At 35.0% G+C, this 26,586-nt stretch overlaps 1 protein-coding gene across 1 annotated transcript in view; it reads right to left on the reverse strand.

Annotated features, from left to right (window-relative positions):
- Tif-IA (RNA polymerase I-specific transcription initiation factor RRN3 homolog Tif-IA) overlaps window positions 1-26,586 on the reverse strand; it is a 308,793-nt gene that overhangs the window by 139,651 nt on the left and 142,556 nt on the right. The window contains exon 7 of the mRNA XM_090397940.1: window positions 22,680-22,745. Within this exon, the coding sequence (XP_090254066.1) occupies window positions 22,680-22,745 (66 nt within the window). The remainder of the gene's footprint in view (window positions 1-22,679; window positions 22,746-26,586) is intronic.

Raw genomic sequence — 26,586 nt, forward strand, 5'->3', positions numbered from 1 at the left:
ATTGATGTACTTATTAGATTCTGATAGTTTGTAATAATTTCAGTCTTCTTTATAGTAATTCATACTTGTTATGTGCTGAGATATCTTTTGTTTTGTAAAAACATTCTCTTAATATATCTTTTATTATTATTACACCCTCCATGGAGTCAACAGACTCATCGTGGGAGGTTCATTCAACTGACAACATATTTATCATATAGAATCTTAAAATCCTTAACACTCCTTGCATTAACAACACATTCTGTTAATGCATTCCATCTACTGACAATTCTCCATGTAAAAAATCTACTCCTCACACCCTTCTTCACTGCACTTTTACATAACTTCCAGGAATGACCTCTGGTTCTTCCCTTCTCACCCTCTACTCTTTTTATAATCCCCTCTGGATTAACCTGATAAAATCCTCTCACTAACTTAAACGTCTCTATCATATCACCTCTCTTCCTCCTATCCACCAAACTCTGCAATCCACATCTCTTCAATTTCTCTCCACAGCCAGCATTCAAAAGTCCTGACATTGTCTTAGTCACTCATTAGTCATTCCTGCAGCCTTATTCACGTCTAACCCAACCAACATCTGATACACCTGTTTCTTTCACTTCCAATTCTCCTAATACTTGCCTCTCCTCTATATATTGTACCAGATCATTTATACCAGTATGATATATGCTGATAAAGCGTTTGTTCAATAATTCCACTATATCCTTTGCAGCTGTTAGTTTGCTGATATGACTAACCACCAATGTCGGTCTGCCATAATTATTCTTCCTCTTGCTTGCCATGTAGTGGAAAAATTTCCCCCGAGTTCACCTTGGCCTGACCAGCCAATCTCCTCTCATACTACACCTTTTCTTTCTTTACCATGCTCATCACCTTTCTAGCCTATACCTTATACTCTTCATGGATCTGATCACTACCAACTGTCTTGTACCTCCTCCACAACATTTTCTTTTCCAGCACAGCTTGCTTGATTTTGCTGTTCATCCGTTTCACTCCCACTCTATTTACTCACTTAATCCTCTGTATGCAGTCATACATTGCTTTTGTCAGATACTGCCTTATGAGTTTCCATGCATTTTCAACATCTTTTCTGCTCAGCTCATCTACCCAACATACTGATGCTAACTGACTACAAAGCTTCCTATAATCACAGGCTTTATACTTCCACATGTATCCATTTTTGGCAGTAACCTTTTCTTGTTTCATCGCTTTCCAAACAAGTACATCATGATCAATCTCACCAACTGGCAGCAGTGTCAACACCTCATTAACAACTACATCTTGTGAAGTTATCACCAAATCCAAAACATTAAAGCCTCTAATTGCTTCAATCACACGATACTTAAGATATTTATCTCTCAGAAATTCCACTAACTTGCTCTCCTTGCTCCCATACACTATCTCCTCCTTCCAGTCTATATTCCTGTAATTAAAGTCTCCCATCAGGATCATCTTTTTACATTCCCAACTAATTTGCCTAAACATTTCACAATCAGTATTATCTGCATTCCCTGGTCTATAACAGTATCCTATCTGATATACTAACTTGTTTTTTCAACTTCGCACCACACAGATTCAAAATCTTTGCATGCACCATCAACTTCCACACTTTTTGCAGACACAATTCCTCTGCAATCATTAATAGCACTCCCTCCTCCTCTTTTCACATCTCTATTCTTCTGGAAAATTACATATTCTTCTAATTCTATTCCAATTACTTTTGGGCATACAGTCTCAATCAATGCCAGCTATCGTTTTGAATACTCCTTGCATTTGTGTATAAACATAACAATCACTGTGTGTTTGAGGCCATTCTACCAGCACCAGCATTCTCTATTCTAGCTGCTATACTATAGCTCTCTCTTAGTATATAAGCCATTACTACACAACTTCTAGCATGAAATTTACATGAAGTGTGCATGCTCCCCGAGGAGATTGATGGGTGATTGACAGCTGACAGAGAGAGTGTTCAGTATCTGATCAACAAGGAAAACAAGAAGAGAGAGAGAAAGAGAAATTTGAGAACGGCAACCAGAGAATTTTGTTCTTAGAAAGTTTTTAAGAAAACTTGACAGTTGGGAGAATATTGATATCAGGGGTGCTTAAGGGTCAAAGCTGTATAACTGAGAGGAGACCTCCACATAGCCTTTAAAGGAATGCGGAGAACCGACCAGGGCTTCTGACCTAATGTCCAATCCTCACCTTCTCGTGCTGCACCCTGTTGGGTATCTATTTTGATACTGAACGAACGAGGATGGGCTGGCAATTTGGGATTTAGCCGACCAAATTGTATTCTTATTGGTTAAACCAAAATAAAAAATGATGGTACAACATGACAAAATTTCATGCCGGCTGGGGCGTCGCCCGGTTAAACAAGGCCCCCGTTGTTTTCGGCAGGGAACCAGGGCGAACAGCGAAAAGTCAGCTACTGGAAAAAATCTGAAAACAAACCCCAACTCAACATCACAGAGTTAAAGATCGGTACTATCAACGTAAGAAGCCTGAATGGCAAAGAAATGAAGCTAGCTGAGGAATTAGATAAGTACCAGATCGACATAATAGGGGTGACTGAAACAAAAAAGACCAAACTGGCGAGATCTTTCTGAGCAATAAATACAAAATGTTATATTCAGGCAATGACAATCAAAGAAAAGAAGGAGTAGCCATAGTATTCAACACAAAATACGAGGCTAATCTTCTTGAATGGCAGTCAGTCTCAAGTAGAGTATTGTGGGCAAATATGAGAATGGGGAACTGGACAATGAGACTTATTTGTGCCTATGGTCCCACAGAAGGTTCTACTAAGGTAGAGGTGGAGGAATTTTTTGAGGCTTTAGAAAAAGCAACTGACACAATGAAAAAGGAAAAGTTGGTCCTTGTTGGGGATCTAAATAGTAGAGTAGGAAATGATTGTGAGACATACAAAAATATTTTGGGAAAATTTGGAGAAAAGAGCAAAGCTAATAATAATGGCAAATATCTGTTGGATTTCTGCTCAGGACATGGACTGGTTATTACTAACACCATGTTCCAAAATAAAAATGTGCACAAATTCACATGGAGAGAAGAGGCTAGGAATAAGAAAAGTCTCATTGACTATGTTATTGTTGATAGTGATGTTTTCTCTATGGTGCAGGACACCAGAGTGTACAGAGGATTTGAAATTGGAAGTGATCACTATTTAGTCTTGAGCAGGATAAAATTGAATTTCATATTGAAAATAATAACTTGTAAGAAAGTTTTAAAGCGAATAAAAGTTGAGCAGCTCTCAGATTTGAACTGTAGACTAAAATACAGAAATATTATTGAAAAGAAAATGAAAGAGTTTGAGAACAGGAATCAAACCTTGGAGATTCAGTGGCAAACTCTGAAGGAAACATTGATTGATTCTGCCAGAGAGGCATGTGGTGAGGTTGTGTGCAAGGATAAAAAAAATCAGAACTCCCTGGTGGACACAGGAAGTTCAAGAGGCAGTGAAGGAAAAGAAGAAAGCATATCAAAAGTTCCTGGCAAATAAGTCAGCTTTTACTCTTACAGAATAGAGACAAATGTAAGAAAGCTAAACAGTGTGTAAAACTAGCTAAACAAAAGTCATGGGAGGACTTTGGCAAGAATATAGAAAATAAATATCAAGAAGGTGGCAAAATATTCTGGAGGTTGTTGAAGAAGCTTAGGAATGGAGGAAAGAGTGCTGTAAAAGGAATTAGAGATGATAAAGGTGAAATGAAAACAGGAAAAAAAGATATCCTTGAAGTATGGAGTAATTACTTTGAAAACCTGCTAAATGAAACAAGCAGTGATGACAGCACAGTGATAAAAAACACTGACCAGGCATACAGTCAGGAATACATATCCATACTTGAAGTAGAAAAAGCCATCAAAGGCTTGAAATGTGGAAAGGCAGCTGGAGTAGATGATATTCGACCAGAAATGCTGAAGTATGGTGGTATAAGAGTCTTACAGTGGCTGCACTGCATAGTTCAGAAAGCCTGGACAGAGGGACGAATTCCTGATGATTGGAGTAGAGCTCTCATAGTACCCATATATAAAAAGGGAAATAAAACTGAATGTGAGAATTACAGAGGTATTTCCCTACTGAGTGTTCCTGGCAAGATCTATGCAAGTATACTTGAGAAACGGTTGAGAAGAATTGTGGAAGAAAAGCTTGGTGAAGAACAAGCTGGATTCAGGCCAAATAGAGGCTGTCAGGATCAGATCTTCACTTTACGACAAATAGTCGAGAAAGCATGGGAATATAACAAAGATCTGTATTTAAGTTTTGTCGATTTGGAAAAGGCATATGACAAGGTGCCAAGAGAGAAGCTATTCAATACGCTGCAGTTATATGGTGTCAATGGGGCATTATATCAAGCAATACTTAGTCTTTATTTGAGTTGTGAGTCAGCAGTTAGAATTGAAGGAAGTACAGGAAGATGGTTTAATGTTAAATCTGGTGTGAGACAAGGATGTACATTATCCCCTCTGTTATTCATTATCTATATGGATCACATTATGAAGGAATGTGGTATTAAACCCGATATCAAAATTGGAGATGTTAATGTCAGCTCTTTGCTTTATGCGGATGATGTTATACTTCTAAATAAATCCGCTACAAGTCTGCAAGATTCTCTGACTAAATTGAATAGCTGTTGTAATAGATATGGTATGAAGGTCAGCAATAAAAAGACAAAGACAATGAAAATAGGCAGAATCATTGAAAATGTCAACTGTGTTGTGAATGGAGAACCTGTGGAACAAGTAAAACATTTCAGCTACTTAGGCACAATTTTTACTGAAGATGGTAAACTAAATATAGAAATAGACAACAGAATCAGCAAAGCTGGTATCGTGGGAAGTCAATTGAATAAATTCATATGGAATAAGAAAGAAATTAGTCGGAACACTAAATTAGCTGTATACAAGACTGTGTTCAAACCAATTTTAACTTATGGATCTGAGAGCTGGGTCAGAAGTAAAACACTTGACCAAAGTCTAGAGACCGCAGATATGAGAGTCCTGAGAAAGATTAGAGGCGTGAACAGATGGCATCAATGGCAATATCATATTAAAAATGAGGATATTAGGAAAGAACTTGACATTGTCAGCATCCAGGAATGCGTTAGCAGAGCTAATCTCAGATGGTATGGTCACTTAAATAGAATGGGAGAGGAAAGATTAGCAAAACAAGTGTTCTCTGCCAGGTTGGCAGGAAAACGACCCAGAGGAAGACCAAGATATAGGTGGATTGATACGGTACAAAGTGCCTTAGACGATAGAAATATAAGATCTGATAATGTTGAAGTCTTGACAAGTAACAGACTGATTTGGAGGAAAATTGTAGATAGGAAGTTAGTAATGATGTAATTTTTTCATGTAGTACTGTCATATCCTGTACACCACTTGAGGGTACATGGCAGGAATTTGATGATGATGATGATGATGATTCCAAAAAGGAATCCTAGGCTGTGAATCTTTAAAACTGGAAGAGTTGACTGTCAATGTTTAGTAAGTAAAAGAAGATATTGGACTTGACATTCTAATTCAATGTTTGAGGAAATGCTGAATAAAAATTTGTCTTCTGTCTTAATGACACCAGATCTATTCTGAAATCTGAAACGTTAAAGTGACTTAACATGAAGAACTCTACTTAGATATGTTGTTTATGAAATAGTAAAGAGACTATTCTTTCTCTGTTACAAAAATTGGTAATTTGTGCATCAAATTAAACTGCAAGAGGTAAGAATATTTATAGTCCAGGAGTAATGATTGAAAAAATCATGTGCTAAATAAGGAATTTTAAAAAAGGTTCCCATGGAAGTGAAGAGGTGGTTATATGTTTTCAGGAAAGGGCCTAACAAGAAAACTGACTAATGAACGTTTTTTTGTTTATGTGCAAACAAAGTGTTTAGTCTGGTAGACATGATTAAGTACGTGTTAAAAACCAATTATAGAAAGTCAAAGAGAGAATGATTGTATTCTTTTAAAATAAGAAGATATCTAAAGTGTAGACTTATTTTAAAAGGCCTTGATTCAAGTTATTTTTGTAGTTATTCATGTAATTTTATTTAAAATGTATACAAGAAAACCTCGCTTAATGCAATTAATTAATCCATCAATTCATTCGGGCTAAGCGAAATCACGTTAAGCAAATACAACAAACAGGAATAATTATAATTCATCCACCAGTTAATGTAAATTTAGTTACAGCATAAGCTATATTAGAGGATAAAATCAAAGTTAATTGCTTAAATTTTTATTTAATGTCTAAATATTTAATTGAGCTACTATTTTTACAAAAAAAATAAAATAAAATAAAACAAATAAAAAAATAAAGATGTTTGAATTGGTGCTCAACAGCATCAAACAAAATTTCTCATTGTGATTGAAAACTAGTTCAAGTTCTTTTGCAGTTAGCTTCTCAGTCGTAACATTCTCTTGTTCGCAATCCTTATCTTCTTCATATGCATGCTGATCTTCTAGATGAAGGAGATAATTCTCACTTAACTGTTATGAATGGGAATAGAGCAAGTTTCTTACATCTTCATTATCCAGTTCATTAAATACAAGTTCATTTCCAATTATGCTGATTTCTTCAATAATGTTCGATCTTGGATTTTGAACACGATAAACTAACATAGGCTTGAGTCTAAAGTCAGCTTCTTGCATTGCCTCCTAATAAAAGCATAAGACTATCTTTAGATACTTCGTATCCTGATTGAGATGCTTCAGTTTTAGCTAGGAAAGATTTTGTTGGTATAAGCTTCCAAAAGAAACCAGTTTCTTTCACGTTGAATATTTCCCAATCATAATCACTCTCCTGAACTATATTTTGCAATTCTTCAGGAAAGAAACTTGGCCACAGAATCTTTATCAGCAGTAGCAGATTCCCCAGTTATTCTTATGCTATGCAGCCTAGTTTGATTATTGAAACGGTCAAATCATCCTAAACCCACAGTAAAGCTTTCACATTCATCTTAATATTAGGTCTCTTTCAATGAGGTAAAAATATTAAGGGCTTTCCTTAATATTACTTTTACGAAGAGCTATTTTTTTTTTGTTATAATCATCAATCCAATAATAGAAGACGTTCCATCTCAATCATTAAATGTCTTCTATTTTGGGTGATCTGCACGCTTAAAGCAGCAGCAGAAACTTTTCCTCATTCTTTGTATTCCTGTATGAGAGGAGACCTCCACATAACCTTTAAAGGAATGCGGAGAACTGACCAGGGCTTCTGACCTAATGTCCAATCCTCACCTTTTCGTGGTGCACTGTGTTGGGTATCTACCTGGATACTGAACGAACGAGGATGGGCTGGCAATTTGAGATTTAGACGACCAAATTGTATTCTTATTGGCTTAAACCAAAATACAAAATAATGGTACAACATGACAAAATTTCATGCCGGCTAGGGTATCGGCCCAGTTAAAGAAAGCCCCCATTGTTTTTGCCAGGGAACCAGGGCAAACAGCGAAAATCAAGCTACTGAAACAAATCTGAAAACACACCCCAATTCAACATCACCAGAGATAAAGATCGGTACTATCAACATAAGAAGCCTGAATGGCAAAGAAATGGAGCTAGCTGAGGAATTAGATAAGTACCAGATCGACATAATAGGGGTGACAGAAACAAAAAAGACCAAGGTGAGATCTTTCTGAGCAATAAATACAAAATGTTATATTCAGGCAATGACAATCAAGGAAAAGAAGGAATAGCCATAGTATTCAACACTAAATACGAGGCTAATCTTCTTGAATGGCAGGCAGTCTCAAGTAGAGTCATGTGGGCAAATATGAGAATGGGGAACTGGACAATGAGACTTATTTGTGCCTGTGGTCCAACAGAAGGTTCTACTAAAGTAGAAATGGAGGAATTTTTTAATGCTTTAGAAAAAGCAACTGACGCAATGAAAAAAGAAAAGTTGGTCCCTGTTGGGGATCTAAATAGCAGAGTAGGATATGATTGTCAGACATTCAAAAATATTTTGGGAAAATTTGGAGAAAAGAGCAAAGCTAATAATGGCAAATACCTGTTCGATTTCTGCTCAGGGCATGGACTGGTTATTACTAACACCATTTTCCAACATAAAAATGTGCACAAATTTACACGGAGAGGCAAGGAATGAGAAAAGTCTCATCGACTATGTTATTATTGATAGCGATGCTTTCTCCCTGGTGCAGGACACCAGAGTGTACAGAGGATTTGAAATTGGAAGTGAACACTGTTTAGTCTTGAGCAAGATAAAATTGAATTTCATATTCAAGAGAATAACATGTAAGTTTTAAAGTGAATAAAAGTTGAGCAGCTCTCAGATGTGAACTGTAGACTAAAATAAACAAAGATTATTGAAGAAAAAATGAAAGCGTTTGAGAACAGCAACCAAACCTTGGAGATTCAGTGGCAAACCTTGAAGAAAACACTGATTGATTCAGCCAGAGAGGCATGTGATGAGGTTGTCTGCAAGGATAGAAACTCCATGGTGGACACACAGGAAGTTAAAGAGGCAGTGAAGGAAAACAAGAAAGCATATCAAAAGTTCCTGGCAAATAAGTCAGCTTGTTTGCTTAGAGAACACAGAGACAAATGTAAGAAAGCTAAAAACTGTAAAACTAGCTAAACAAACGTCATGGGAGGACTTTGGCAAGAACAGAAAATAAATATCAAGAAGGTGGTAAGATATTCTGAAGATTGTTGAAGAAGCTTAGAAATGGAGAAAAGAATGCTGTAAAAGGAGTTAGAGATGATAACGGTGACATGAACACGGAGGAAAAAGATATCCTTGAAGTATGGAGTAATTAATTCGAAAAATTGCTAAATGAAACAAGCAGTGATAGCACAGTGGTAAAAAACACTCAACAGGCAGTCAGGAATACATATCCATAGTTGAAGTAGAAAAGCCATCAAAGGCAGCAGGAGTAAATGATATTCGACCAGAAATGCTAAAGTATGGTGGTATAAAAGTCTTACAGTGGCTGCACTGCATAGTTCAGAAAGCCTGGACAGAGGGACGAATTCCTGATGGGAGTAGAGCTATCATAGCATCCATATATAGAAAGGGAAATAAAACTGAATGTGAGAATTACAGAGATATTTCCCTACCGAGTGTTCCTGGCAAGATTTATGCAAGTATACTTGAGAAACGGTTGAGAAGAATTGTGGAAAAAAAGCTTGGCGAAGAACAAGCTGGATTCAGGCCAAATAAAGGCTGTCAGGGTCAGATCTTCACTTTACGACAAATAGTTGAGAAAGCATGGGAATATAACAAAAATCTATTTTTAAGTTTTGTCGATCTGGAAAAGGCATGTGATAAGGTGCCAAGAGAGAAGCTATTCAATATGCTACGGTTATATGGTGTCAATGGGGCATTATATCAAGCAATACTTAGTTTTCATTTGAGTTGTAAATCAACAGTTAGAATTGAAGTACAGGAAGATAGTTTAATGGTAAATCTGGTGTGAGACAAGGATGTACATTATCCCCTCTGTTATTCATTATCTATATGGATCACATTATGAAGGAAAGTAGTATTAAACATGATATCAAATTTAGAGATGTTAATGTCAGCTCTTTGCTTTATGCAGACAATGTTATACTTCTAAATAAATCCGCTACAAGTCTGTAAGATTCCCTGACTAAATTGAATAACTGTTATAATAGATATGGTATGAACGTCAGCAATAAAAAGACAGACAATGAAAATAGGCAGAAGCATTGAAATGTCAAATGCATTGTGAATGGAGAACCTGTGGAACAAGTAAAACATTTCAGCTACTTAGGCACAATTTTTACTGAAGATGGTAAATTAAATATAGAAATAGACAACAGAATCAACTAAGCCGGTATGGTAGGAAGTCAATTGAATAAATTCACATGGAATAAGAGAGAAATTAGTCGGAACACTAAATTAGCTGTATAAAAGAATGTTCAAACTAGTTTTAACTTATGGATCTGAGAGCTGGTGTTGTGTCCTGAACAAGCATTAAAAAGATTTATATTAAAATATTCAGGTCACAACATTAATTCTACTCAGGCAGAGAACATGGAACGTTGGCAATAAAAAAAAATAAGTTGTTTGTAAATACAAGTCAAGATAAAGTTTAAGTAATTGTATAAAATTGTATAAAGTGTTTAAATATAAACTGTATTAAGTGTGGGCCTGATAATAGAAATCCACGTAAGCTGGCAAATTCCATTTGAAAAACCAGCCTCTTGCACTGAAATAGTAAAGCTTGTGAGTCATGGTTGAAGGATCACTTTTACCGTCCTGCATTATGAAAGTATTGGAAAGGGAAACCTAAGTGTCTTCCAGGAATAGGAGGCAGACACAAGTGCGGAAAAGATAATAGAGGGAGCTAATGAGGTTGACGTGGACACACGTGACCGAGTTGGCGCGTATCGCAAATATCGAGATTTACTGAGAGGAGAAAATTAAACAAAAAGGCCTTGCATGAAGATTTGAGATCTTTTTTCTTCCTGGATTCCTGATCTCTTGGAGTGGTCCTGCTCGTCGTAGGAGGGAAGTCCTTGGCCAGTCACAGAAGGCACTTCGTTCATCCATCGTAGCGTTCGTATTGGGCCAAGCTATGTCTGTGTTCTAGGATAGCTGTGATGTTGTCGTACGACGGAGGGACTGAACTGAGCCGTCCATTCAAGGTGACATTACCGTGCCACCTCCCATGTTTCCCTCGGAGATTCTACTCGCACAGATCTACGGAAGATATCCTGCAAAGCGATTACATTTGAAGGCCTTGATGATTAGACAAGGCGGGAACAAGTTTTAAGAATTCAAGGACAGAAATGGTAATGTAGACTTTTGAAATACTAATTCCAGCTGTAAGAAGAGAGTGAATTTCCTGTGTGAACGTTTAAATTGGACTGAACTTAAAGAACTGTAAGAGTAGCCTACTAGATACGTGTCCGAGACAGTGTTAAGAATTGTTTGCCCAAGAGGCGAATAGATACAAGATCAGTTAAACTAAAAGTGTAATTGTGCTGATGTGTTCACTGATAGCCACGTGTATCCGAATGGCTTAATGATAATCTATGAATTTTACTTTATGATTGTATTTAAGGTTATTAAGATTTAGTATGTGTGATAAGTACAAGTTAGAGCTTTTGATCTGAGTTGAGTGCAACCATATTATCCTGTTTTGAAGTGTATTATAGTGTATCACCTTAAAGCTAATTAACTGTTTCATTCATGTACTTGCCTGATCTGCCTTTTTTATATGAATTCGAAACTACCGCTCATAAAATTAACAACGAAACAAGCGGGATAAACCCATGAATACTAATGCAATAAGTAAGCCGCAACTGTAAGAAAGAAAAGGACAAGCGAGGGGGAAATAAATTTATACTTGATCAAATAATCATTAACTCTCTAAAGGGGTCACCCTGAACAAGAATCCTTTCTACCTAGGTATTAGCTGGCGCAGCATAAATATAAATGTGTTAATACTTATAGGGTAAACTTCTTCAGATTGTTTGTTTAGGACATACAGAGGCCAATAGGACTGCAAAGCACTGAATGAGAGAACATTTGCTTGTAGAGTTTAAATTATAAGGGATAAATGTGTATAGGTAAGGTACGGTGTTAGACGAGTTTTGAATTTAAGAAAGATAGAATATTGGATTAGTTAAGAAAGGGTAGAAAAAAGGTAAATAACTAATTAAGTAAAGAAATAGCAAACAAGATAAGAAAAGGGCAATAACATAAATGACGGGGTCGATAGTAAAGACAAAGGATAAGAAAAAGTCACAACATAAATGGCAAAGCCAGTAGGATAAAAGAAAGATATAAGTAGAGATACATAAATAATATAAGAAACGTCGCAACACTGGGTCAGAAGTAAAACACTGGAACCAAAGACTAGAGACCGCAGATATGAGAGCCTGAGAAAGATTAGAGGCGTGAACAGGTGGCATCAATGGCAATATCATATTAAAAACAAGGATGTTAGAAAAGAAATTGACATTATCAGCATCCAGGAATGCATCAGCAGCGCTAATCTCAGGTGGTATGGTCACCTAAATAGAATGGGCGAGGAAAGATCAGCAAAACAAGTGTTCTCTTATAGGTTGGCAGGAAAAGCGACCCAGAGGAAGACCAAGATATAGGTGGATTGATACTGTACAAAGTGCCTTAGATGATAGAAATATAAGATCTGATAATGTTGGACTCTTGACAAGTAACAGACTGATTTGGAGGAAAATTGTGGATAGGAAGTTAGTAATGATGTAAATTTTTCATTTAGTACTATCATATCCTGTACACTGCTTGAGGGTGCATGGCAGGATTTGATGATTTTTTATTTGATAATGGAGTCAATAATTTTTTGGATTCTAAATGAATAGCATTAAAAGTCATTGCACCAAATGGAATAAACTCTTGTGTAATTACTTAACACTCTATACCAAAAAATTGATTACTATCGAGACTAATGAGGATTTTCTGATATCCTTCTGGCAAAAGAAAGAGGCATGCTGCGAGCAGTTTGCAGTACTCTTGGAGGCAAATTTGACTTGGTTGTTTATACAACAGTATGAAGAAAAGACATGCCAGAAGGTATTCCTTACCTTTGGATGATGTTTCCAAGGTACCATCAGAGTTTTAGAGAGGTTGAAATGAAGGGCAAGAGTTACGTAAAACGGCCCTGGTGAGGGACAAGAAGACAACTACAATGTTAGAATTTACACCTTACGAATTCATCCAGATTATCATCAATTTCCTGATATGTACCCTCAAGAGGTTAAGTTTACTTTATTACTAATGCCTATTAACAATTTTCTGGCAAATCATTCTACTTGTGAGCACTCCAACATTGTCATATCACACATTATGATCTTTGAACGAAGGCAATCACTTATATCTTTGTATTCCTCTGGGTCTTTTTTCCTGCCATCAAACATCTGTTTTTCTAATCTCTCGTCTTCCATTCTGAAGTGACGTATCACATTGATTAGTTTCACCCACGTGTTTTTGAAAGCTAACAATGTCAAGTTACTTCCTAACAGCTTCAGTTTTAATATGATTCTGCCTTTGATGCCATCTGTCAAAGCTCCTAATTTTTTTTTTTTTCAGACCTCTCATATTCGAATCTTTGATCAAGAACTATTAGATGCATAACTTAAAACTAGCTTGAACACTCTTGTATACTGTTAAGAGTGCTTTGACTAGTTTCTCTTATTCCATAAGAATTTATTCAACTCAACAGCACCATATGCTTATTCTGTTGTCTATTTTCATATTTTATTTGCCATCTTTGCTAAAAAAAACTGTCAAAAAAAACCCTGAAATATTTTACTTGTTCTATAGATTCAACATTGAGAATGCAGATGAAGTTTTCTAAGTTCCTGGCTATTATCATATTTTTTTTTATTATTATTGCTGATTTTCATGCCAAATTTGAGAAAAAAAATTAGAAAAAATTAAAGAAAAATGCAAGTACTGAAGAATTGTACTTTAGAAGTACATCTAAGTATCTCCGATTCTAATATTAGGTTTAATGCCACTTTCTTTCAAAAGGCAATCCATATAGATGAAGAATAAGTGTGAGTGTAGGAATAGCTGTGGGGAAATAGCTGCTGCCTTGATAAATCAATATGATGACATTATGCAAATATAACTGTGGACCTAAGGGGGGGGGTACTGAAATGCATGTACACGAATGTCAGAAGTATCAGAAATAAAGGAGAGGAGTTCATGGCATTGGTCAGCTTGACTTGGCCAAAAATTATCAGTAATCAGACCTAGTGGACAGAAAACGACAGTTACAGGGATAGAAAGTAAGGAATGTTGGGTTTTTGGAGAAGATAAGGGGAATCAGGCAAGAGGAGAAGTATTATTAATGATAGCTGAAGAACTTCAAGCAACAAAAATAGAAATAAAGGAAAATTTTAAATCTGAGGGAAATTGTTCATTTGAGGCTGCTGGTGTGAGACAGAGGCCAAAAGGCCACAATATATTGTTGGCTGCTGGTATAGACCTGAGGGTTCAAAAAAAAAAAAAAAAAGATGTGGATGATATGCATCAGCAGATCAGTACAATAAGTATGGGCCAAGTAATTATCACATGAAACCTACTATGGGGATACAGAATAGAAGAAGAAACAGACATATGGCAAGATGGAATGGAATTATCCAGCTACCAAGTGATAATTACCTGAAACAGAATGTGATGAAGGGGAGCAGATGTTTGTGAGTGTTGGATCTGCTAATAGCATCAGAAGATTCTATCTTTAACTACATTACAACTGTATTGCCAATCAGGGAAAGCAACCATGCAAATCTTGTTTAACATGAGGAATTCTCAGTAAATAAAGGATTTATGTGGAATATAAAGCTGGTGATTATGGCAAAAAATCAGGTGGTAGCTTGGAGCAGTATCATAAGACACTACGAGGAATAAGTCAGTAGTGCATGGGAAGTGGTCAGGACGATATATTGATTAGGAATTAAGTGGATGAGTAGCAAAATATCAAGGAAAATCTCTAGAGGTCCAATTTTAATTGTTCCAACACAAGGAGAGGCACAATGCCCAATGATGAGCTGTCAACAGTGGGATAGGATTAGAGTGGCAGTTGCTGTAGCCCATAGTATGCTGTACCATTCGCTTGCTGACACAGCTTGGGCCTCCGACATTGAAACTGGATTTGATTTGTACCACCATTGCTCTGAGGTTGGTCTGTATGTGCGTGGACAGTATGTCGACCACAGTCACCAATGGTATGTGGTTGGCTACCACCTGCCTGCTGTTAATGGTATACTTGTGGTAGACCCTTGATACAGTTGCCCTTGAGAATCCTACAGTTCTTACTACTTGGATGATAGAATGACCCATCCATCTTGCGCCGATAATACATGATCATAGTTGCTAAGATTGCCAGCCACATTTACCCATGTTTGTCAATTGCAATACACTTTTCGGAAATCCCAATTTCTGCCTATTAAGCATCTGCGTTTGGTTACGTTTCACTGTGAGCAGAGGATGCCAATGCCAACTTCACATCATCCCTATCTCTAATGTTTTGTCCATTGAGTGTGTGTATAGAAACTGAGATATGGTCAGAGTTCACAAAAGGAAAGCTGACATCAACAGGATAGATGGAGAGAGAATCAAAAAGTCTAGTGTTGGTAGAACAATGAAAATAATCTAATATTCTGGTAATTAGGTGGAAGATTTGTGTTTAATCATTAGTGACAGCTAACAATTCAGTTTTTTTTTTTTTTTTTTTTTTTTTTTTTTTTTTTTTTTTTTTTTTTTTTGTGTGAAATCCTGAAAACCTGTCATTTCTGCCCTAACTTTTGGATCCATAAGAATAAGCTTCAACAATGCTGGTTTACTATTTTTGATATAAAGAAATACTTTGATTATCACGGTTATTATTGCCTCGAAAAATACCGCAATAATCAGGATAAATAACGGGCAATCATTGCCAAGGATTTTTCACTCTATTAACCCCTTAACGTACCAATTAAAAATCAGAAAGTGGTCGTTTTTCTGCCAATTTTTTTGGCAAGTTTTGGGCATGGATGATTTGCTGGATCAAATTCATCATTATCTGAAAAATAATGAATTTTTGCAAACGCAAACGAAATAGCCGATACACGCCGTTGGCAAATTTTCTCGGCTGAAAGGAAATGGGCACAAGATTGTCTAGCGTCTATATTCAGTTGTATTTATATGTGAAACCAAAATTCAAAATCAATTTTGGTGCAATAAACAAAAGACGTGTCACAGATGTCTTTGTATGTTAAGGGGTTAATTAAATATTATAGATGAAGTAAAAAAGAAATGTGTTAAACGTGTTAAGTAAAAAAAATGAAGGTTCATTTAGAAAAACAAGATTATTCTTTAATCTTTATTTATATATAAGGAGTACATACAGTACATACAATTATTCTTTCTTGGATAAAAATTGGTGTAGAGTTGTCTGGCAGAATTTTTTTTTCTTCTTCATATAAAACTCGGTAGCAACGGATGGAATTTTCAATTTCCTGAAGAACTTTCATTGATTGCTCGAGATTAGGATTTGCGTTCAAGATTTTTTCTTTAAAATTTTCAGCAATTCTAAACATCCGTCCATTTCTTTGAGGGTAAATTCCTTCGGTGTCACATCAATTTGTTGATCATTATCATCGATTTGATCATCGTAAGCACATTCTCTCTCGAGGTTAATTAGGTCATCATTATCCAGCTCCTTATCATGTGACTGAAGCAGGTCCTGAACATCACCTTTTTCAATTTCTTTTAGTCCTAGATCGAAGCCAAGCTTAGTTATTGATAACACGGGTTACTTCATTTTCAAATCCTTTAAAATCATTTGCACAATGAGGGATAATCTTTTGCCACTCTGCTCTCAGGTTGCTAGAAGTTACTTCACTCCATGCTTCCTTGACATTCTCAATGCAATTTTTGATATTGAATGCCTTCCAGAACTCTGTCAGTCATTGCTTCATCCCCTGTAGTCTTTTCTATTGCTTGTGAAAAAGTTCTTCATAGATAATATGCCTTAAAGGATGCGATTACACCTTGATCCATTTTCGCAGAAATCAGTCAGTGCTGTTGGATGACTAGGTGCATTATCTAATATCAACAAGATTTTATAATCAAGATTTAATGACTTGCAGTATCTTTCAGCTTCAAGACAAAAACAGTTTTTTAACCAATCCTCAAAAATAGTTTTTGTCATCCAAGCTTTTCTATTGAATCTCCAATGAACAGGGAGAAAATTTTTAATCTAAACTTCTAAGTGGGCGAGGATTTTGTGAACGATAAATAAAGAGGCTTCATCTTGTAATCTCCATAAGCATTGCCACATAGTAAAAGTGTTACACGCTCCTTTGAAACCTTGTAGCCAGGCTGTGATTTTGCATTTTTTGCTAAAATTGTTTTAGTGGGCATTTTTTTCCATAATAAGCCTGTTTCGTCAGCATTAAATATCTGATCATTGGTATAATTTCCTTCTTCAATGATCTGTTGCAATTCACCAGGAAAACTAGCTGCTGCTTTTTCCACTGGTACTTGCAATTTCACCTTGTACACTAACACTATGAATGCTCGATAGTTTTTTGAACAAATCAAACCACCCTGAACTTGCAGAGAAAGTTTCTTCCACTACCGATGCCGAATCATTTTCACTTTTTAATTGTTTTCTTTTTAAAGTTTCAAACAAATTCAATGCTTTTGTTTTTATAGTCATTTGACTAAGAGGAATTCTCTTTTTGTTACAATCTTCTATCCACACTGACAATAGCATTTCCATTTCAATCATAAGATGGCTTCTATTTCTCGTAGTTTGGGACCCAGACGAGGTCAATGCACTTTGTCCTAGTTGCTTATAGTTTGCAGAGTGGTCTAAAATATGGCAAACAGTTGATTCATTTAGACCTACTCTTGCAATTTTGGCTTTGGTTACGCCTGCTTCATACTTATTTATCATATGCAACTTATCTTCTAAGCTGATCACTCTACGTTTCTTCTTGATAGCTGTAGACTTGATATCATCCTTGTTTCTTTTAGCATTCATTGTAGGGATAAATAAGAAGAGAAATAAATATCCACATGTACTTCAGGCAAAGGCAGACAATTACTGGTGAGTGGAGAGCAGGTGCCGTCGGCAAATAAAAACGAAGCACTACAAGAGAGAGCAATACCTGGAGAATGGCGACTCGAACTAGTTGTATATGTAGTGGGCTACATCTCGCAGTCGCGATAATTGGAATTTTGGTATCAAATTACAAACCGCGATATTCCTGTGTATGTATATATATTTTGTTTTTTGATAAATTAAGGATAAGATAATACGGCATGCGTTCTGTATCATCTTATCCTTAATTTATCAAAAATATTAATGTGCTACAAGTTTATGACCTTTCATGAGTATGATTCACAAAAATAACAGCTTTACTTAATCTATTATCTATTTCCATATTTAATTTGTGTCACTAAAAATTCTGAATAGTTGAAATGCTTTAATCACTCCACATGTTATGTTCTCTAGTGAACTGGGTTTCACATTATGGGGAAATATCAAGAATAGTGATCGGAACTTGATCCACCCTTACCTTGAGTTGTCTCAGTGTTGCCCTCCCTAAAGGGTCAGTTGTAACACTATCCAGGTATTTGCTTACGCTTGGACTCGGCAAACTATATATTTACTATATTCGGCATGAAACTCCAATGAGTTTCTTATTCGGCTATGAAACAATATGGAATGTAATATCCCTCAACTTAAATAAGTTTAGGTGGCCGAATCGAAGCCTTTGGCTCTTCATATAATTAATAATTTATTAGGACACCTTCTTGGCAATTCTCATAGTAGGGTATATGTAAGTTCTGTTTGCTACAAACTTGGTATTTCTAGGTCTACCTACTCACTGATGAGACCTCAATAAAGGTTGAAACTGGTCTGGGCAGTGACCTTCTCTCTCACTCATAATGTAGAGCAGTGATACAGCTCCTAGGAACTGGGTTTCACATTATGGGGAAATATCAAGAATAGTGATCTGAGCTTGATCCACCCTTACCATGAGTTGCCTCAGTATTGCACTCCCTAAAGGGTCAGTTGAAACACTATCCAGGTATTTGCTTACGCTTGGACTCGCCGAACTTTATATATTTACTATATTCGGCATGAAACTCTTTGAGTTTCTTATTCGGCGATGAAACTATTACTCTATAGCAGTTTTAATAGAAAATTTTTGAACAGCTTTGTGAGTGTGAGGTACTACTCCATTAGTCCAAACTTAACAGGAATGATGGATGGAGATTTTGCCCAGTTTTGGGAGGTAGCATCCAAAAAATGTTTTGGATGCTACAATGAACTGGAAAGAAGAATTGTGAAATCAACAAAAATTTTCCTCAATCCAGTCCATCCTAATGCTAACCTTAGCTATAACCTGATTGTCACTCTTCAACTATCCAACTCTGGCATGGAGTGTTACAAAATCATCCAAACCTCAACCTATCAGACTGCGTGACAATATCCAAGTTTTGGGAAGTAAGCTCCATTAACTGTTCTTTTTTTGATAACGAAAGGTCGTTCTCTTGACTATAAGCCTGAAATAGATCTCAAACTCACATGAGATCACACCCATGTGAATGTGCCCAACAATGCTGTGGCATCCAGAATGCCTTCAAATATCAGCAATACATTTAAAAGTTAATTTATAGCTGCCTCTTATAATAAATAGTATTTTTTCTATTTTGGTATATCTTTGTTTCTAGTCATGATTTATTTAATCATGTCATATAACTGAGTAAATCCATTGCATCAAATTTCTAGCCTTTATGACAAGACAACCTGCAAAATTACAGAAAACTTTAGAGAATTGGGACTTTTATTTTATTCGCGTGGGATTCCCCTCATTCCTCGACCGCCCCTTAGGACTGGTTGAGTCCTCCTAATGAGGGATTAAGTATGTTTTTTTTTTTTTGTTTTGTTTTTTTTTACTGTAGCAGCATGTGCTCACAGGCTTATCAACAGGTTAGTATTTCTGAAACACTGCAGATTCCATGATCTTGTTCCTAAATTCATTTCTTTCAAAGAAACCATCAAAACAAAAACAGCTAAAGAAATATAGAGGAAAGAGCTGAAGGAATATATTATAGAGCTAAAAAGAGCTTCTAAATTAAAGAATATTCGCACATTTATATTCCCTCAAAGCTTCTTTATCTTCTGCTATTGAAGAGACTCTAGAAACCAATACTTAGCAACATAGAGAGATTCTTTCTTTTAAGATTAAATGGTGGTTAGCATTCATTGATGAAGAATTTATGGAAACAAAAACACAAGTATTGGAATAATTACTTTATTTATAATTATGAAAATAACACTTAATGTTTCAAGCTCTGTATTGAGATCATCATCAGGATAACATACATATGCACAGGACACAAGCTACATGACACTGCACAAAAGTAAGATAAATCTAAATTCTTTGGTGAAGAAAAAAAAAAACTAATAAATTATACACAAATAAATTAATTACCATAAAATAAATTTGTTATACATATAATGAAGTATAATAATATACAGATGATTAAAAAAAACAAGCTTGTGAGAAGCTGAAACATCATCTGAATCTCAGTAATAATGATTGATAATTAACTCCAAGAATTTGGAGGACTCATCTGCAACCTATATAGCATTCAGAACATGATGGCAGAACCTCAACTCAAGAAAACCATAATATAAGAGGACTGTAGAGATCTGTTTAAATGTAGTTCCACTATAAAATGTCTTATTTTTATTTTTATTTTTTTTTTATTATAGTAATTTATAGTCGTGTATAATTTTTTTATTCATTATTTATTATTATTATTAATTTTTTTTTTTTTTACCAGATGTCAGGCTAGGGTAAATAATTAACAAAGCATTTAGATTAATTTTACTTTTGTGTAGTGTCATGTGATTATATATGTTTTCTTGATGATGATCTCGATACAGAGATGAAACATCAAGTGTTATTTTCATAATTATAAGTAAAGAAATTATTTCAACACGTTTTTGTCTCCATAAATTCTTTATAATGAATATAAGAGAGAGATGATCAAGTCACAAGCATCTAGTGTTCAGAACACAAAGTTATCTTTAGAAAATTTGAAGTTCATTTCTTCAACCTGAAGAAGGTAATCTACTTCTTATGGAATTCATTCTCACAATTAACAATACAAAATCCCCAATAGGTAATGTTACTGTTGCAGAATGTCAAGATGAAAGTAAAAAAAATAAGGATGTTTTTCTGCAGACAAAGGTAACTCAACTGTCATCCTAGATACTGAAGATTACAACAACAAAATGTCCAAGCTACCACAAAAAAGACACCAACTCAATTCTTGAAAGGGATCCAACTCATGAACTTCACAATCATGAGAACCACTACACAATTTCCTGAAGACTTAAGATTCTCTTCGTTCACTTCATCCTCTACTCTAATGATATGGCTTGCCTAAAATACATAAGGAAAACACTCTGCTAAGATACATCATAGAAGGCATTGATTTTCCCACATACAAGCTTTCAAAATATTTGGCAAAGGTTTTAAAAAGTCTAACAGGTGAGAATTCAGGAATTCCTCAAGAATTCAGAATACTGTTTCGATTGTTAAAGATATTCATCATCAGAGTCCCCCCCATGACGTTTGTTTAGCTAGTTTTACAGTTTTTAGCTTTCTTACATTTGTCTCTGTGTTCTCTAAGAGAACAAGCTGACTTATTTGCCAGGAACTTTTGATATGCTTTCTTGTTTTCCTTCACTGCCTCTTTAACTTCCTGTGTGTCCACCATGGAGTTTCTATCCTTGCAGACAACCTCATCACATACCTCTCTGGCTGAATCAATCAGTGTTTTCTTCAAGGTTTGCCACTGAATCTCCAAGGTTTGGTTGCTGTTCTCATACGCTTTCATTTTTTCTTCAATAATCTTTGTTTATTTTAGTCTACAGTTCACATCTGAGAGCTGCTCAACTTTTATTCGCTTTAAAACTTTCTTACATGTCATTCTTTTCAATATGAAATTCAATTTTATCCTGCTCAAGACTAAATAGTGATCACTTCCAATTTCAAATCCTGTGTACACTCTGGTGTCCTGCACCAGGGAGAAAACATCACTATCAACAATAACATAGTCAATGAGACTTTTCTTATTCCTAGCCTCTTCTCTCCATGTGAATTTGTGCACATTTTTATTTTGGAACATGGTGTTAGTAATAACCAGTCCATGTCCTGAGCAGAAATCCAACAGATATTTGCCATTATTATTAGCTTTGCTCTTTTCTCCAAATTTTCCCAAAATATTTTTGTATGTCTCACAATCATTTCCTACTCTACTATTTAGATCCCCAACAAGGACCAACTTTTCCTTTTTCATTGTGTCAGTTGCTTTTTCTAAAGCCTCAAAAAATTCCTCCACTTCTACCTTAGTAGAACCTTCTGTGGGACCATAGGCACAAATAAGTCTCATTGTCCAGTTCCCCATTCTCATATTTGCCCACAATACTCTACTTGAGACTGACTGCCATTCAAGAAGAATAGCCTCGTATTTTGTGTTGAATACTATGGCTACTCCTTTTCCTTGATTGTCATTGCCTGAATATAACATTTTGTATTTATTGCTCAGAAAGATCTCACCAGTTTTGGTCTTTTTTATTTCAGTCACTCCTATTATGTCGATCTGGTACTTATCTAATTCCTCAGCTAGCTCCATTTCTTTGCCATTCAGGCTTCTTATGTTGATAGTACCGATCTTTAACACTGGTGATGTTGAGTTAGGGTTTGTTTTCAGATTTGTTCCAGTAGCTGACTTTTCGCTGTTCGCCCTGGTTCTCTGGGCGACGCCCCAGCCGGCATGAAATTTTGTCATTGAAAAAAATTTATAAATGTCAATAAAAAAAAACGAAACATAATAACTTTTTGCTTTTAATTAAAAAATTTAGATTTATAATTGGAAAATAAAATCTAGTCATAACCTGGTTTCACTTTCCACCAAAACTGATAGGGATAACTATTTTTTTTTTTACTTGCTCTTGAATGCAGCACAATCCAATTTTATTGAAGAGAGAAAAAAAAAAAAACTTTTCATTTATTTTCCAGTAATACGATGTGTAATTACGAAAGCTAATAAATTACATGGTTACATATAAATACAGAGTAAAGAGAATATAAAAAACATTCACCACTGGCAATATGTCCTGGGCACTGTTTATCTCTGCTATTTCAATTTCCTCTTTCGGACAATGCACCTAGAGCAATAGAAAAAAAAAATGTTTACCATATAAAATAAAGTATAAAAAAACTCAAGATTTCTTTTTTTAAATAAAATTACAAAATAGGTTAACATGAATTATATTTTGAAGGCAACCTGTACTTTCCAAGATTTACACAGTGATTATATGTGAAAAATGATATTAATGCCAGCAATATATCAACAAATTCCATATACATTAAAAGAGCCATTAAATAATTTAGCTTCAGAATCAGAATGCTATTAATGAAATAACATTTGTATTCTATATCGTTCATTAACTTTTTAAACTTTTCAGAAGTAGTAACCCACAACACCTGAAAAACAAAATAAATATGAATGAACACCAACACATTACTGATGTAAAAAATAATTGTTATAAAATTTTCACCAAGCATATCACATGCACTTTCAGTAGCAGAACCATCTATGACAGAAGGGTTAACAAACATGCTGATAAAATCATGATCATAAATAGATCGTAGAGCAACACAGTCTAATTATAAGTCTATAACTGCGATTGGCTGGGTCAATGCTATTTTGTGTCATGTTTTTTTTGGAAGCTCCTGTAAAATTGGATTTTTTTCTAATTTATTGAATTTTCATAATTTAATTAGTGTATTTTTAGTACATTATCGTGATTTAAGGATTTATTATATTTAGTGCATCATCAATTTTCAGAAATGTACTCCCAACGGGTGTTCAGGTTATTATGACAGCAATACATGATTAAGTTTACACTATTATTAATCTCTTATCAACAATTTTCCTTCAAATCAGTCTATTACTTGTGAGAACTCCAATATTGTCACATCTAACATATCATGTTTCTAAGGCACTTCTGACTGAATCAATTCACCTAGACCTTGGTCTATCTCTTGGTCTTTTCCTACCTTGGCATCAAACACCCATTCAATTTAAATGGCCATACCACCTGAGATTAGTTCCGTTGACACATTCTTGAATGCTAATAATGTCAAGATGTTACTTAAGGGTCAATGCCAAATAACTGGGAGGAGACCTCCATATTGCCTTACGGGAATATGGTGAACTGACTGGGGCTTCTGACCTAATTCCCAATCCTCACTTTCACATGGGGCACCCAATTATTAGGTATCTGCTGGGTACTGAACAAATGGAAATGGACTGGCAATTTGACTCAGTCGATCAAACTGTATTCTCTATTGGCTTAAACCACAAATGCATATTTAGTGCATTTATTAATATAATTGTAAAAACTGGACAGTCCAAACGGATAATGAAACGGAAGTGGAAAAAAGGACTATGAACTGGATATGGATTGGAGCAGTAAACTTAAGAGTCGTCAATCACAAGATTGAAGAAATACAAAAAGCTCTAACAGAAATGAAAATAGAAATAGCAGTAATTTCAGAAACAAAGTAAAAATCAAAAGGCTCTATAGAACTTCAGGACTACCCAATGAAAAACGAGCAGCCGCAGGTATAGCCATAATGATCAGCAATAAATGGAAAGACAAAATTGAATCATAACTGGATCTATGAAAGAATAATAACGAATAATAACGACTAGACTTAAATTAAATAAGAAATTTATTATAATCATAGGAATATATGCACCCAAAGAAGGAAAAAAATCTTAAACAGAAGAATTCTATAAAAATCTCCAAAACTTAATTCAGAACACAAATAAACAATTTTACTTAATCATTGCATGCGATTTCAATGCTACAATTGGATCAAATACATTTAAAGAGTTAATAGGTAATCAAGGAGAAAACATCATAAATAACAATGAAAGAGAACTGAGGGAATTTGTGGCCTATAATAGTTTGAAAATCACCAACAGCTTCTTTAAACATAAAGATATACATAAATACATATGGGAAGCCAGAGGATATAAAAGCATCATTGACTATATAATAGTGGGTGAAAAACTAAAGTTGGTAAGAAATTGCAGAGTATACAGAAGATGCAATATTGATTCAGACCACCATTTATTAATCAGAACTATTAAGATCCCAAACCAGAGAAATAGAAACAATACAAGAACACTAAAACAAAAGCAGGAGCAATTTAAGATAGAACTGTTACAGCAAGATAGCATCAGAGAACTATATCAAAGAAGACTTTTAAATCATACAAAGACAATAAATGAAGATACAGAATTATTCAAATTAAGTGGATATTGAATCCAACATTATTTCAAAGCCAAACAGAGAAACTACAAGAGTTTCATGCCAAATATAGAAACTATATGAATAGGCCTCAACTAAAGAGCTATAAAATCATTAAAAAAATGACTCAAAAAACAAAAGGATAATCTACAATTAGAAGGTTCAACTTTGAAATAATGTTGGATTCAATATCCACTTAATTTCAATAATTTTACATTGCCAAAGTGAAGCCTTTTGGCTCTCTTTTTCAGTGAAGATACAGATATAGAAAACGAATGTCAAAACATTAAACAAATAGTAAAACAAGCAGCATATGAAGCCATAGGAACAAAACTGCGAAGAAAGAGGAAAGGACTAAGAACCTGGAACCCAGAAATAAAATCTTTAATAAGAAAGAAAAAAGAAATCTACCATACATAGTAAAACGACAGATCCATAGGAAACGAAATAGAATATAAAAGAATCAGAGTAATAACAAAAAGAGAAACCAGGAAAATCAAAAGACTGGAAAAAATTTGTACCAAGATTAGAGCATGATATTAATGGACCTCAAATAAAGAGCCATAAAATCATTAAAAAAAATGACTCAAGAAACAAAGGATAATCTACAATTAGAAGGCCCCTCCACAAAAGAATAAACCAATCACTACACACAGCTTCTAAACAATAATAATCAAATTGAAATAAAACAAGTAATAAGTCAAGAAACAAATGAAGAACCAACACAGCAAAATGATCTAAAGAAAATATTGGAAAAACTAAAAAATAGAAAAACTACAGGAGAAGATGGAATAAATTCAGAATTATACAAATACAGCTCTAAGCCATTTCAGTTATGACTGATTAAATTTAATATATGGGTGCTTAAGGGTCAAAGCTGTATAACTGAGAGGAGACCTCCACATAGCCTTTAAAGGAATGCAGAGAACCGACCAGGGCTTCTGACCTAATGTCCAATCCTCACCTTCTCGTGGTGCATAGGAAGTTAGTAATGATGTAAATTTTTCATGTACTACTATCATATCCTGTACACCCCTTGAGGGTACATGGCAGGAATTTGATGATGATGACAGAATATGGGAATAAGGAAACATTCCACCAGAATGGAAGACAGCAATATTCATAAACATATTTAAAAAGGAAACAGAGGGGATTGCAGAAACTATAGAGGAATATCCTTATTAAATACATGCTATAAAATATATCTAGATATAATTAAAAGTAAATTAGTACTATGGGCCAAGGAAATTATTGGAGAAGAACAATGTGGCTTTAGGAAAGGAAGATCCTGCACAGATTCCACATTTACACTCAAACAAATTATAGAAAAAAAGAATAGAATTCAACCTGCTAACATATATGGCCTTCCTAGATTATGAGAAAGCATATAATCAAATCAATAGAACAAAATTAATCAATATACTCTATGAATTGAAAGCTCCACCTAAAACCACAAAAGCAATAGCAAATATAATGGAAGAAAGCTATATTAAAGTCAAAATTAAAACTAATACAAGTCTCATCCAAGGAAGTGGATTATCACCAATACTCTTCAATATAATATATATATATATATATATATGGAAAAAAGTTCGAGAATGGAGGAAAAACAAAATCATAGGAATTAAAATAGGAAATGAAGAACCAACCAGCTTTTTGTTTGCTGATGATCAAGTTATTTTTG

The sequence above is a fragment of the Typopeltis vanoorti genome, chromosome 9, assembly GCF_054136105.1.
Source record: "Typopeltis vanoorti isolate ZY-2024b chromosome 9, IOZ_Tvanoo_1.0, whole genome shotgun sequence".
Classification (NCBI taxonomy): Eukaryota; Metazoa; Arthropoda; class Arachnida; order Uropygi; family Thelyphonidae; genus Typopeltis; species Typopeltis vanoorti.